The 14,689-nt window shown below is 40.5% G+C and overlaps 1 protein-coding gene across 3 annotated transcripts in view; it reads left to right on the forward strand.

Annotated features, from left to right (window-relative positions):
- The first annotated feature begins 2,025 nt into the window (after positions 1-2,025).
- CYB5R4 (cytochrome b5 reductase 4) overlaps positions 2,026-14,689 on the forward strand; it is a 95,150-nt gene continuing 82,486 nt past the window's right edge. For 2 of the 3 annotated variants that reach the window (XM_040474075.1, XM_040474076.1), the window contains exons 1-2: positions 2,026-2,252; positions 5,715-5,868. In XM_040474075.1, the coding sequence (XP_040330009.1) occupies positions 2,178-2,252; positions 5,715-5,868 (229 nt within the window). In that variant the 5' untranslated portion in view covers positions 2,026-2,177. The remainder of the gene's footprint in view (positions 2,253-5,714; positions 5,869-14,689) is intronic. The other variant, XM_040474077.1, reaches the window with a different exon arrangement.

Here is a 14,689-nt window from a genome sequence, read left to right on the forward strand (position 1 = left end):
GGTGAAAAACACTTTAAATCATTGTCCATAATTGAGAGTGGGAATTAATGTCAGGGCTATTAAATTTTAGAGATGTTTAATGAATGAAGAATCAAGTCATTGTCACTTTAATACTCCTCTGCTGTCCTTAAACCCAGTAGTAAAATAGCATGGGTGTTCAATAATTGTAGTGCTACATTGAGGGATTCCCAGAACTAAAACAAAACAAAAAAAAGTGAGTATGACTTACATGGAGTCAATAAAAGGGGAGTCAAAGGCTAGAATTTGATATTTTTCCATTTCTGTCCAAGGGGGAACAAAGAAATTTGGCAGATATGAAGTGATTTTCAACAACATCACCTTCCTTTGTTCTGGTTCCTTGCTCCTAATATTGTCATGTAAAAATTTTTCTCGTGGGAAGTGAATAAGAAATTGTCAGTGAGTAGCTTTTTTAAGTTTTTTTTTAATCTTTTTAAATGTTTATTTATTTTGAGAGAGAGAATGTGAGCAGGGGAGGGGCAGAGACAGACAGAAAAGAGTGAATCCCAAGAAGGCTCTGCCCCTTCAGCGCAGATCCAAATGTAGGACTTGATCCCAGGAACCATGAAATCATGACCTGAGCCAAAACCAACAGTCAGACGCTTAATGGACTGAGCCACCCAGGTGCCCCAAGCTTTTTTTTTTTTTTTTTTTTTTTAATGTAGACTTATGAAAGAACACCTTATCATTTAATGAAAGAGAAAACAGGAGCACATTGCAAGGTAAAGGTAACATAGTAGATAGACTATGGTTGTGAAGTTCTTTAGCTTAAATACAATTTTTCACAATAAGCATTTTAATTGCCAATAAAATGTTTACTAATATCCCAGAATGGCGATAGGTAGAGGTGAAGGTCCAAGATGGTTACCTGGCTAAGAAATCCTCTTACTTGAATGGCTAGATTCACACAATTTGCCTTCTAACCTTAAGGACAAGGCGGTTGAAATAGAGTAAGTTCAAATCATGTGTCAGAGTCAGGAAAAATTAGTAATGGCCTCAATTAGGGAGAGTTATTTACAAGTATATTTTTTCTCCTGAAAACGTTTTCTCTTCACTGGATTCTACACTCAGGAGGTGTGTGTACCCCAAGGGATATACAAAAAATCCACCAGGTCACGAATCTGGACTTTGATCATTAGGGACTGGTTTTTACCTGCATAGTATTCGAGCTTCTCTAATCAATATGTTGGAATAGTATGAAGAACCACCGCCATTTATTGATTTATTGGCTACAACTAACCAACCAGGCACTATACCAGGTAGTTTACATATGACATCTCATTTAATCCTTACTGAAATCTAAAGCCATTAGGCAGATGGGGAAAATGAAACTTTGAGACACTCAAATAACTCGCATAAGGCCTTATTTATTAAATGCAGAGAGATGGCATTCAAACTAAACCTATTTGACTCAAACATAACTGCTCGTCACTCCATCTGGGGTTGTATCAGTAAGCAATTCCCTGTATCCTTCAGTGAAGATAGGAAGTTAGATGAAGAGGAAATGCTTGTGAGTGGTGATCGTAGCAGGAGACTTTACTTCTTCGACTCATTCGTTAGTCATTAGCGGGGGTTCTTAAAGGTGAAGCTTCACCTAGTAGGAGTGGCTGTTTGCATTTGACACCTTAATTCTTAAAGGTTCTCTTTCCTGTACAGACAGGTGTCTTACAGTAGAGAGTTTCAGAGAAATCAAAATGCTTTGAAAGTGTTATTTTGTGCCATATTTCAAGTAGTGTGGTGGTAGTGCTTAACAATAGACAGACACTTGTGTCCTGGTTTAACAGTCTATAAGAATTTATTTTCAGATTCTGTCAGCACCAAGGCTAAGGAACAGCTTCCCTCTGTCTTAAATGCTACCACGGAATAGCTGTCACCTCCCTGCGGTGCTGAAATTCAGACTTCAGGACTAACGAAGCATGCGTACTTCTCTCTGGTTCCTCCCCTGCCGGCGCTCCGTTCTTTCCTTTGGCTCCGCCCTTCGCGGCCTCAACGTGCTGCGTCATGGCGCGCCTCACCCCGGGCGACCCCGGAAGTGGGTCGGGGGCTTGGCCTCTGCCCGGCCTCGGAGCCGGAGCGGTAGGTGTTACGGTAGAGGGGGTCGAGCTGAGAGATCTTGTCCGGCGGCGGACCCCGGGCAGGGCCCGGGCCAGGGGTCCAGGATGCTGAACGTCCCTTCCCAGTCTTTCCCGGCCCCCAGCTCACAGCAGCGCGTCGCCTCCGGGGGGCGTAGCAAGGTAAGCGGGTGACACCGTTGGTCTCATTCAGCTCGCCGCCCGCCGGCGTTCCTTGCTACCCAAAGGTCCATTCTCTCCTAAGGACCCCTCTTCCACCTCCTGTCCTCCGCTCTCGCCTTCGTTCCCTCCTGCCCTTGCTGACGATCTCTTTCTGATCCACTTATGTCTGCAATCATTGAGTTCTCCTAACCTCCCTCCCTCTCACCTACTAGCCCCTTTCCCATCCGCAATTCCCTTAATGTGAAGTCTTTTCCCGCGAATTAAATTTAGTCGTGTATGACTGGGCCAGCACAGTGCTTGACGTTATCATATAGGTATTCAGTATTAGCTTCTTTCCCTCAGCCTATCCTCCTCTCCAGTCTTTTGTTCTACACTTGCCGGAAGGAGTTGTGAGTGATGTGGTTCCCTAAGAGAAGGGAAAGGTTGGGAAGTAGCGACATTGGCCAGTGACCATCCCTCCAAAGGTGGCAACTAGGGAAGATTGGGGAAGCGAGAACAAATGTCTACAGTCCTCCGGAGGGTTTATGGACACTTCTTTTAGTCATGCTGCCTTTCTACTTTTGGTACCTGTTTAATCACTGCCTTTTCTACTGATACCACTTGCTGACTTTGAAGCTAATATGATACTCTTTAACTTTTAGTTAAACATAGTTACTGTTAGCAACAGGTGGAATACAAATGTATTTTATATTTACAAAATTTAATAAAATTGTCTCCTGTGTTCATTGCAACGTAGATAATTACTCCAGTTATTTGTTAGTTCCTCATTCTATAACTTCATGTTTTGTTTTTGAAACTTCCACCTGCTTGGGCCACTTCCCCCCACCCCCCCAATTCTGAATTCTTGGATCTTAGCATTATTTAGGATCTTCACCGACTTTTTTTTTTCCCCCTTCCACTGAAACCTGGAGTTTGACTCTGGATTAGAATTATGGATTCAGGAATCTGTAGCTTTCATTAGCTTTTCAGAAGTCTGTAACTCTAACAATAGTAATAACATGGCTAAAATTTATTCGGTGCTTACTGTGTATGGTCTAAGTGTTTTGAGTGCTTCGTGTGTATTAACTCATTTAATCTTTACAGTGATCCCATAAAATGAGTGCTTTTGCTATCTCTATGTCACAGAAAGGGAACTGTTTAAGACATGTTGCTTTGGACCCCAAAACTTGATGTGATGTGACTCTGGCTGGGACATTTCATTTATTGCTACATGTATCATCCAGCCATCTAATCATCTGACCCCTCCTCCTTGATGTTTGACCCGTTTCTCTCCTTGAGCTAAATTCTTGGCTAAATAAGTATAGCCTTTGCAGAGAAAGAATATCTGAATTAGAATATGAGTTTCTGGCCTTCTGTTCAAACTACAAACAATGTTCTCAGCATCATTTTAAAAGAGAAAGCTCAGAAGCAAAGACAAAAGGTTCACAGATGGTGATGACAAAGGTGAGTCTTTGGGTCCAAAAAGAGAACAAAATACAATTATTGTGCAATTCAAGAGGAAACTCAGACAACCCCCCTTCCCCCCCCCCCCCCCCCAGTACTTTATGAAATAAGGTAATCTTGCAGTGTTAGAACCTGAGTCTGGCTTGTATGACATGGGTAGACGTTGAGAAAATAGAAGCTAGTTGGGGAGGTTGTATATCATAATAGTTAAAAGCATAGATTTTTGAGTGAGAAAGACCCAGATTCTTTTCCCAGGTCCCATGACTTAATCTCTGAGTCTCATTTTTCTCAGGTGTAAATGAGAATAATAGTACCCATTTTATAGGGCTGTTCATAGGATTAAACGAGATAATGTTTCTCTTAGCACAATCTTGGTATATGGTATGCACTCCTCTGTGTTACTTGCCCTTAGGCTTTTATTCAGACCCCATGGATTGTTGTGGGATTGTTGTATAAAGCCCTCAGCACAGTGTGTGTTACAGAATATGTACTCAATATATGGTAGCTTTATTATTTCTATTGACACTAGTAAATAAATATTTATTGAGAACTTCCCATATGCTGGAGATGTGGTCTCTGTTTCCAAGGAGGTTAGTCTAATAAGCTAATAGGCTGCACAGACAAATAGTTACAAATGTCATAAGAATTGTAACAGTATGTTATGACCACAAGGGGTTAGGGTCAGAGAAGGCTTCTGGAGGAAATAATGTCTGTGGGAGAGAGGAAGGGAATTGATCCAGGCAGAGGAGCAGGTGTTTCATACTAATCAAGGAATCAGTTCCCATTTAGCTAAAGCATGTAATAGGAAGGAGCAGAAACTAAAACTCAGAGCTAGTGAGGTAAACTATGATCAGATAGGAAGGGCATGGTAAACGAGGGAATTTAGAGACATTATTTATTGTAGAGTAGTGTGGAGAGCCACTGAAGGAGGGAGGGCCCATGATTAGAGTTGTTTAACTACTCAGTAGATTATGGAATCCTCGTAGATAAGAGAGAGAAGTGATTTTGGTTTGGGATGGGAAAGATCATTTTCTCATACTTTACTTCATTTACTGGGACCAAGAAACCTAGAGAATTTCAGGGATGGTAAGAAGGGGATGATGTAGTTGGTAGGAAGGAATGTGAAATTGCAGTGGTACCACAGACCTATTAGTTTGGTTATTTGGGGGGAAATGAGTGCCTGCAATAGGTAGGATTCCGGAAAGTGAAATTGATAAATATCTTAGTCTATTCCGTCTGCTGTAACAGAGGGCCATAAATTTTATAAGGTGACTTACAAACAATGGAAATTTATTTCTCACAGTTTTGGAGGCTGGGAATTCTAAGATCAGTGCACCAACAACTTCAGTGTCTGATGAAGGCCTGATTCCTGGTTCATAGCTATCTTTTCCCCACATCCTCACATGGCAGAAAGGCTGAGAGCCCTTTGAGGCCTTTTTAATAAGGGCACTAATACCATTCACGAAGGCTCCACCTTCCAGACTTAGTCACCTGCCAGAGGCCCTACTTCCTAATGTCACATTGGAGGTTAGGATTTCAACATATGAATTTTGGAGGGACACACACATTCAGTGTATAGCAATATGCTTCCTTGAGTGTGCCTTCTTTTACATTAAACATTTCTCTGGTACTGTGTAACAAACTAGTTATATAAGTATAGGCAGGAGCTTAATTCCGTGTGACAGAGCCGGAACCAAGACTTGTTTTCTGACTCCAGGTTCAATGTTATTGTTTTACTAGATACCATTCTGATGACTGTTTGTGTGACAGAGTTTCTAAGCCCTACCTCATAGCCCAGGTGTTTTATATTGTTCTATTTATAATTCGAATATAGCAGAGATGATTTTGGCAACCACCTAAATCTATAAAAAAAATGTAGAATTATTGATTTGAATTTTCTTACTTTTTTGAATGAGGGTAAGAGTAACGAAGCAGCCTTAAGAGAAGTGGGAGGAAGGGGAGGGGAGAGCAGCTGACTCGAAGAAGCCACATTGAATTCTTCCCTTTTCCTTTTTTCAGGTGCCTCTAAAACAGGGCAGAAGTCTTATGGATTGGATTCGACTCACTAAAAGTGGAAAGGATCTAACGGGATTAAAAGGCAGGTTAATTGAAGTAACTGAAGAAGAACTTAAAAAGCACAACACAAAAGATGATTGTTGGATATGCATAAGAGGTACGTGGTTATTTATTATGTACTGCAAAAGGTTTTGGCTGGGCTTTCCAGTTGAGTGCCATATGACCTTATGGTCCTATTACTTGGTGTTACGATACACAATAAGAGAAGAAAAATATACCTTACACTGGGCTATAAAATAATTCTGAATTTGCACAGTATTTCTTAGATAACTATTTACATAGCATACCTGTGCTGTACTCCCTTTGAAAGAAAACAAGTGTTTGTGGGCAGTTTATTCAGTAATACTCTCTGTATAATAATGTCCTGCCTTAGTGCCTTGTAACAGAATCTTTTTGAATGGGAGAAATTGTTCTGCCAGGAAAAAAAAAATGTCTCTGAGAATCGAAAGTAAATCAGAAAGACTGTGTTTAAGCCAAATCTTCAGTTCTCACATGAAGCAGTTTTTATTATTCAATATGTTTTTCTTAGCAATATTAATTACCTAATTTTTATAGCCTGTAGAAAATTAATTTTTTTAATGTTTATTTATTTTTGAGAGCCATAGCATGAGCAGGGGAGGGGCACAGAGAGGGGGAACACAGAGCTGGATGTGGGGCTCGAACTCATGAACCGTGAGATCATGACGTGAGCCGAATTTGGACGCATAACTGACTGAGCCACCCAGGCGCCCCTAGCCCGTAGCAAATTAGAAACGCCAAACCAGAAATAAGTGGATTGGAGAGAGTGAGCAGAGGTAGAGGAGGGGAGCTGATAAAAGCAGACCTCATGGTAATCAACAACTTGACATCTCGGAGAGGAACAGAAGTAATAAAGGGCATGGAAATATATGGTGGGCCTCCATAGCGAGGTCACTGAGTCATGCAGACATGGTTAAATATGCCCACTACCCTCAGTTTAAAGAGTCATTTAGTCATGCAGTGCTGTTGCACAATTGTGATTTTATCATTGTGTAATTATGGTATGTTGTCAGTTATCCTGATCAGTATCATGATCATATCCTGTAACCAGTATGAGAGAGACCGTGTCATGTCAGTCATACTGTTCAGTCCTTCATGCCTGGCACATAGAGGACATCAATATGTGCTTGTTGAATGAATGTGCTTAACGTTGTTAAGAAGTTCTATTAGGGTGGTGTGTGGTTGTCATAGTAGGTTGGTGATGTGATCAATGGAAAGATACCAGTAGGGACGATGAGTTTGCTAGAGATGCACAGACAGAAGCACAAACTTGGTGGCTTAAGTCACAGACAGTTATTGTCTCACAGTTCTGGAGGCGAAAGTCTGAGATCAGGGTGCCTTCTGAGCGCTGTGAAAAAGAACCTGTTCCATGCCTCTCACCTAGCTTCTGCTGGTTTGCTGCCAATCTTTGAAGTTGCGTGGCTTATAGAAGCATCAGCCCAGTCTGCCTTCAGCTTCACATTGCACTCTCCCTGTGTGCTTGTCCGTTTCCAAATTTCCTGTTTCAATAAGGACACCAGTCATGTTGGATTGAGGCCCTACTGTACTCTAGAATGACCTCATCTGTTATATCTGCATTGACCCTATATCCAAATAGGGTCATGTTCTGAAATACTGGTGGGTAGGCCTTCAACATACGAATTTTGGGCTGTACACGATTTAAGCCATAACACCTAATTCAAGAGTGAAAGTGTTTCCAGTGGCAGGGAGGATGGACTCTCCTAGCAGGTGATGACATAACAGAACAGCTGCTCAACCCCCCAGAGTTTCTCAGGGGAATACAACTGTGGCTAGTACCCACAGGCTGGAAGGAGGATTCTGCTAGATGCAAAAACCTCCTTTTGCCCTTTTCGAGGGTTTTTAATACCCTCTTTGCTCTCTTTCCATGCTGCCTACCTGTTTTAACAGGTATAAGTATCTGGTACACAGTGACCGCCCCACTCTGCCTGAGTGTTCTCTGCTAGACTGGGCGAAGTGGAGGTCGGTGTCCCAGAAGCATCTCTCAGCTGGTCCAGGCCACAGGCACGTCTGAATTCTGTTTCTACAGTAGGAAGCCACTTCTCCAGAAAATTCACTTCTCCTCCGTATCTTAGTGATGTTAGATAAATGAGGCATTAATGAAACACAGTCATACTTTACTATTCATTTAATGTACTGCTGGAGATAAGGGACTTGTTTGCTATGTTTGAAAAGCAGTATGCACACTGCTCCCAGTTATGTATCTCCTGTAAGAATTGAATGTATGGTAAGACTGGTAAGGTTGTTGATTTGAGGATACATTTATTAAAATTTCTATTGGAGGATGTGTTCTACTCTACTAACAATAAGGCTTTTTTTCCCCTTTGCATAAAGTGTGTCTTCTTTTTTCCTTATTGACAAGTTCAGTTTATGTTATCAAGAAACACTCAATTTAGGCCCTTCTCTTTGAGCTTTCTCTCTAGTAGGAGAGGATAAATGACTGGCTGTTAGACACATCTGAGTGAAGTGTCATAAGAAGTTCTAAAGAAAATGACATCAGATTGGAGGCAGGGAGACACGTGATAGTGATAGCCTGAAAGCTGGGGACAGGTTTTCACCAGAAAATGAGGAAGTGCATCTAAGTTGAGGGAAAGGCCTAAACTATAAACACAGAAAGGCTTAAGATATGTTCTGGATGACCTCAGCCATAGCAATTTCTTACTTGACACATCCCCAAAGGTAAGGGAATTAAAAGCAAAAATGAACTACTGGGACCTTATGAAGATAAAAAGCTTCTGCACAGCAAGGGAAACAACCAACAAAACTAAAAGGCAACCAATGGAATGGGAAGATATTTGCAAATGACATATCGGACAAAGGGCTAGTATCCAAAATCTATAAAGAGCTCACCAAACTCCACACCCGAGAAACAAATAACCCAGTGAAGAAATGGCAGAAAACATGAATAGACACTTCTCTAAAGAAGACATCCGGATGGCCAACAGGCACATGAAAAGATGCTCAACGTCGCTCCTCGTCAGGGAAATACAAATCAAAACCACACTCAGATATCACCTCACGCCAGTCAGAGTGGCCAAAATGAACAAATCAGGAGACTATAGATGCTGGAGAGGATGTGGAGAAATGGGAACCCTCTTGCACTGTTGGTGGGAATGCAAATTGGTGCAGCCGCTCTGGAAAACAGTGTGGAGGTTCCTCCAAAAAATAAAAATAGACCTACCCTATGACCCAGTTATAGCACTGCTAGGAATTTACCCAAGGGATACAGGAGTACTGATGCATAGGGGCACTTGTACCCCAATGTTTATAGCAGCACTCTCAACAATAGCCAAATTATGGAAGGAGCCTAAATGTCCATCAACTGATAAATGGATAAAGAAATTGTGGTTTATATACACAATGGAGTACTACGTGGCAATGAGAAAGAATGAAATATGGCCCTTTGTAGCAATGTGGATGGAACTGGAGAGTGTTATTCTTTTTTTTTTTTTTTTTTTTAATTTAATTTTTTTTTTGAATATTTATTTTTGTGACAGAGAGAGACAGAACATGAACGGGGGAGGGGCAGAGAGAGAGGGAGACACAGAATCGGAAACAGGCTCCAGGCTCTGAGCCATCAGCCCAGAGCCCAACGCGGGGCTCGAACTCACAGACCGCGAGATCGTGACCTGGCTGAAGTCGGACGCTTAACCGACTGCGCCACCCAGGCGCCCCTGGAGAGTGTTATTCTAAGTGAAATAAGCCATACAGAGAAAGACAGATACCATATGGTTTCACTCTTATGTGGATCCTGAGAAACTTAACAGAAACCCATGGGGGAGGGGAAGGGAAAAAAAAAAAAAAAAGAGGTTGGAGTGGGAGAGAGCCAAAGCATAAGAGACTCTTAAAAGCTGAGAACAAACTGAGGGTTGATGGGGGGTGGGAGGGAGGGGAGGGTGGGTGCTGGGTATTGAGGAGGGCACCTTTTGGGATGAGCACTGGGTGTTGTATGGAAACCAATTTGACAATAAACTTCATATATTGAAAAAAAAAGGATATGTTCTGGAACTTAGGTTAAGTGTTGGAGAATTATAAGAAAGAAGACTAGAAAAGTATGCTAGGTTAGATCGTAAAGGACCTCAAAAGTCAGGTTGATGTGTTCTTTAGAAAAAAAAAAAATTTTTTTTTAATGTTTATTTATTTTTGAGAGAGACAGAGACAGAATGCAAGTGGGTTGGAGCAGATTGAGAGGGAGGCCCAGAATCCGGAGCGGACTCCAGGCTCTGAGCTGTCAGCACAGAGCCCGACGCGGGGCTCGAACTCACCAGCTGTGAGATCATGACCTGAACCAAAGTCGGATGCTCAACCGACTGAGCCACCCAGGTGTCCCAAGGCTGATGTGTTCTTAATTTAGATGGCAGTGTGAGCTATCGGAGGTATATGAATGTGGGGACAGTGTCATCGGAGTATGCCTCAGAAAGATTAGTCTGGTGGTGGATGTAGTGAATTAAATGGGACAGAAAGCATTCAGCTCATTACAGAAGTTCAGGTGGTAATAAGTGAACCAGAATGTTGACAAAGACGATGCAAAGTAGGATGAATGGGAGACAAACAGGTTACTGGTGATTTCTAAAACAGTCCTAAATTACAGTAAGCATGTGACTAAATGCAGTCACCTTTTTCTTTTTAGCTGTTCTAATTAAAAATATTAATGATACTTTCTGAAAAGGGGAATATATGGCAAATTTAGCTTTGAAGGGCAGAGATGTTTGGGCCCAATTTTTAATCAAACCTATACCATAGGGAAACATGGTATCATGGTATCATTTCTCCCCCTTGTTAAAATATTCAAATTCTTTACTTGTCTAACAATTGCCTCATTTTTAGTTCTGTTCAAACTTCAGCTGATTGGGTTAAGGGAGACACAATTAGTCTTTTTAAGAAATCTTAGAAAATATACACTTTGGTATGGTTTTAATGGCTAATATTATGGAGATTATTTTCCCTTTTGAGTATATATCAGTATTTTTGCACATGTTCAGGTTTGTTGAGTCCAGTCATATTCCTGGAAATGATGGTGCACAAAGAGCACTTAGCTGGCAGCAGACTAAAGCATGACCTAAAATGTGAACACTGGCCTAAAACATAAGACAGTATATGGAGTTTCCAATTTGTTCACCTAGTAATCACCATTGTCTGTGAAGTGTGTAGTTATTGTAATGTAATAGGAGGTAATTGGAATGTTGAGGGAATGGATAGGAGAGAGAATGCTTTTTAAAAGATCTTGTGGAATTTACCATTAATGCAGACTTTTGCAGTTTTCCTCATTATTGTTGTTTCTCTCTCAAGGACTAAAGGTGATTTATAAACATGTGAAACTTTGAGCAAACATCTAAATCACTCATCTGTGAGAGCTTCACAGAGCCTAGATCAGAATTTGTTTCCCCTGTAGTATATTTTGTTGTAGTACGTACTCAGTGTGGGTAGTGATGTAGTGATGTATTAAGTCATGAAATCATTTTTTGGCACCATGGAATACGGCCTTTAATCATGGTGAGAGTGAGGGCGAGTGTAGCCTCATACTCAGTAACAGTCATTTGAATGACTACTATTTAGAAAAAGTTGGTTACTGTTAAGTAGACTGGCCACTCTGTTACAAACTTAGAGGAGTAAGTTGTTCATAAGGGATTTAATGGATTTCGTTTACTACTTAGAAATAAACATGCTTTGATTTCTCCTAATGCTGATTATCATATACCACTAAATTGAAGAGGCCTGCTTGAGACCACTGTAAAAGTGACTTTGGGGTGCCTGGGTGGCTCATTCGGTTAAGCATCCACCTTCTTGATTTCAGCTCAGGTCATGATCTTGTGGTTTGTGAGATCAACCCCTGCGTTGGGCTCTGTGCTGGGAGTGCGGAGCCTGCCTGGGAGCCTGCCTGGGATTCTCTGTCTCCCACTCTCTCTGCCCCTTCCCTGCTCGTGCTCTTTTTCTCTCTCAAAATAAATAATAAACATTAAAAAAAAATGACTTCGAATGGGTGGGTGTTTTTCATGTTTCATTACTGATTAGAAAATATTGGCAAATGGATTCCAAGAAGTAGTATTTAGTCCTATTGTATTTCTAGTCCAGCTTCCTAGATTTCTAGGTACATTTACAGTAAACCTTTTAAAAACTTATTTGTGAGATGTTAGTGTAGATTTTTGTGAGTACAGTCAATCCTCATTATTCATAATTTCAAATTTGCAAATTTGCCTACTCACTGCAATTGCTTGAAACCTCAGAAATCAATACTCACAGTTCTTTCATAGTCATTTGCAGACATGCACAGTGCAGGGAAAAATTTGTTTGACGCTAGCACACATTCCTACTTGAGGCCGAACAAGGCAATGCTCTGCCTTCTTATTTCTGCTCTCATACTGTAAAGATGTGTCCTTTTTTGAGGTCTGTTTAGTGCCATGTTTTTCATATCTTGTGCTTTTTGTTGGTGGATTTTGGTTTAAAATGGCCCCCAAGGATAGTGCTGAAGACCGTGATGTGCCTTACAGAGAAAATACCTGCGTTAGATAAGCTTGGTTCTGGCATGAGTGACAGTACTGTTGAGTGTGAATTGAATGTTCATCAATCAGCAATACATGTTGGATAAGGTGTCTTTAAACAGAAACACACGGCAAGCACAGTTATATGTTAATTACTTGAGAAAACTGTGACCAGAGGCTTGGAAGAACTTCATGCTGTCTTTTCCCCATGGAGCACTGTTTCAGTATTTGCGAATTCATTTTTCACAGTGACTTTGTAGAACATAACCACTGAGAAGAAAGAGAATTGACTAGGCTATTTTGTATTTGTACTCCAGAAATAATAAAATAGGCTTTATTCTTTTTGGGTTAGATTAAAAGTCACCAGGAATAGAGCTGATTTTTCCAACAGTAGGCTCTTTTCTTTAGGTTTCCATAGGTCCTTGCTTTACTTTTATTTTGAGAAACTGCAGTATTATTTGTCTCCAGCAAAGAAACCTTTTTTCCCCCCTAAGAACAGCTTTTCAAATTTGGAGCTAACTTTTTAATTTATAACGGAATGCATTATCACAGTCATACCGAGTGTATCTAAACAATAATGTATTGTTATTACAGTTAGCTTGGCTATGCTGTACACGGTCTGCTTTGTGTGCTGTTCTCGTTACTGCTCAATGGCAGATTTCCAAACACCTCTCTTCTGCTATCACTTGCTTGTTTAGGAAATACAAATCAACATTTTTTATAGCTACATTTCCCCTTACTCATCATTTCTTTTTTTTTTCTTTTAAATATACTTTATTGTCAAGTTAACTAACATACAGTGTATACAGTGTGCTTTTGGTTTTGGGGGTAGATGCCCATGATTCATCACTTACATACTATACCCAGTGCTCATCCCAACAAGTGCCCTCCTCAATGCCCATCACACACTTTCTCCCGCCCCCCTCCCCCATCAACCCTCAGTTTGTTCTCCTTATTTAAGAGTCTCTTACAGTTTGCCTCCCTCTCCGTTTGGAACTATTTTTTTCCCCTTCCCTTCCCCTCCCCCATGGTCTTCTGTTAAGTTTCTCAAGTTCTACATATGAGTGAAAACATATGGTATCTTTCTTTCTCTGACTTATTTCACTTAGCATAATACTCTCCAGTTCTATCCACGTTGTTGCAAATGATAGAATTTCATTCTTTCTCATTGCCAAGTAGTATTCCATTGTATATAGAAACCACATCTTTATCCATTCATCAGTTGATGGACATTTACGCTCTTTCCATAATTTGGCTATTGTTGAAAGCACTGCTGTAAATATTGGGGTACATCTTCCCCTATAAATCAACACTCCTGTATCCTTTGGTTAAATTCCTAGTAGTGCTATTGCTGGGTTGTAGGGTGACTGTTCATGTCTTCTGCCCATTTCATCACTGGATTATTTGTTTTTTGGGTGTTGAGTTTGGTAAGTTCTTTATAGATTTTGGATACTAACCCTTTATCCAATATGTCATTTGCAAATATCTTCTCCCATTCCTTCAGTTGCCTTTTAGTTTTGTTGATTGTTTTCTTTGCATTGCAGAAGTTTTTTATCTTGATGAGGTCCCAATAGTTCATTTTTGCTTTAATTTTCCTTGTCTTTGGAGACGTGTCGAACAAGAAATTGCTGCAGCCGACATCAGAGAGGCTGTTCCCTATTTTCTCCTCTAGAGTTTTAATGGTTTCCTGTCTCACATTTAGGTCTTTCATCCGTTTTGAGTTTATTTTTTATATGGTGTAAGAGAATGGTCCAGTTTCAGTCTTCTACATGTTGCTGTCCAGTTCTCCCAGAACCATTTGCTAAAGAGAGTGTCTTTTTTCCATTGGATACTGTTTCCTGCTTTGTCAGAGATTAATTGGCCATACATTATTGAGGGTCCAGTTCTCTGGGTTCTCTATTCCACTGGTCTATGTGTCTGTTTTTGTGCCAATACCATACTGTCTTGATGATTACAGCTTTGTAGTAGAGGCTAAAGTCTGGGATTGTGATGCCTCCCACGTTGGTTTTCTTTTTCAACATTACTTTGGCTATTCGGGGTCTTTTGTGGTTCCATACAAATTTTAGGATTGTTTGTTCTAGCTTAGAGAAGAATGCCAGTGCAATTTTGATTGGGATTGCATTGAATGTGTAGATTGCTTTGGGAAGTATTGACATTTTAACAATATTTGTTCTTCCAATCAATGAGCATGGAATGTTTTTCCATTTCTTTGTGTCTTCTTCAATTTCTTTCATAAGTTTTTTTACAGTTTTCAGCATACAGATCCTTTACATCTCTAGTTGCATTTATTCCTAGGTATTTTATGGCTTTTGGTGCAATTTGTAAATGGGATCATTCTTGGTTTCTCTTTCTGTTGCTGCATTGTTGATATATAGAAATGCAACCTATTTCAGTACATGTATT

The sequence above is a fragment of the Herpailurus yagouaroundi genome, unplaced genomic scaffold, assembly GCF_014898765.1.
Source record: "Herpailurus yagouaroundi ecotype Mexico unplaced genomic scaffold, PumYag 139, whole genome shotgun sequence".
In the NCBI taxonomy this organism is placed as follows: Eukaryota; Metazoa; Chordata; class Mammalia; order Carnivora; family Felidae; genus Herpailurus; species Herpailurus yagouaroundi.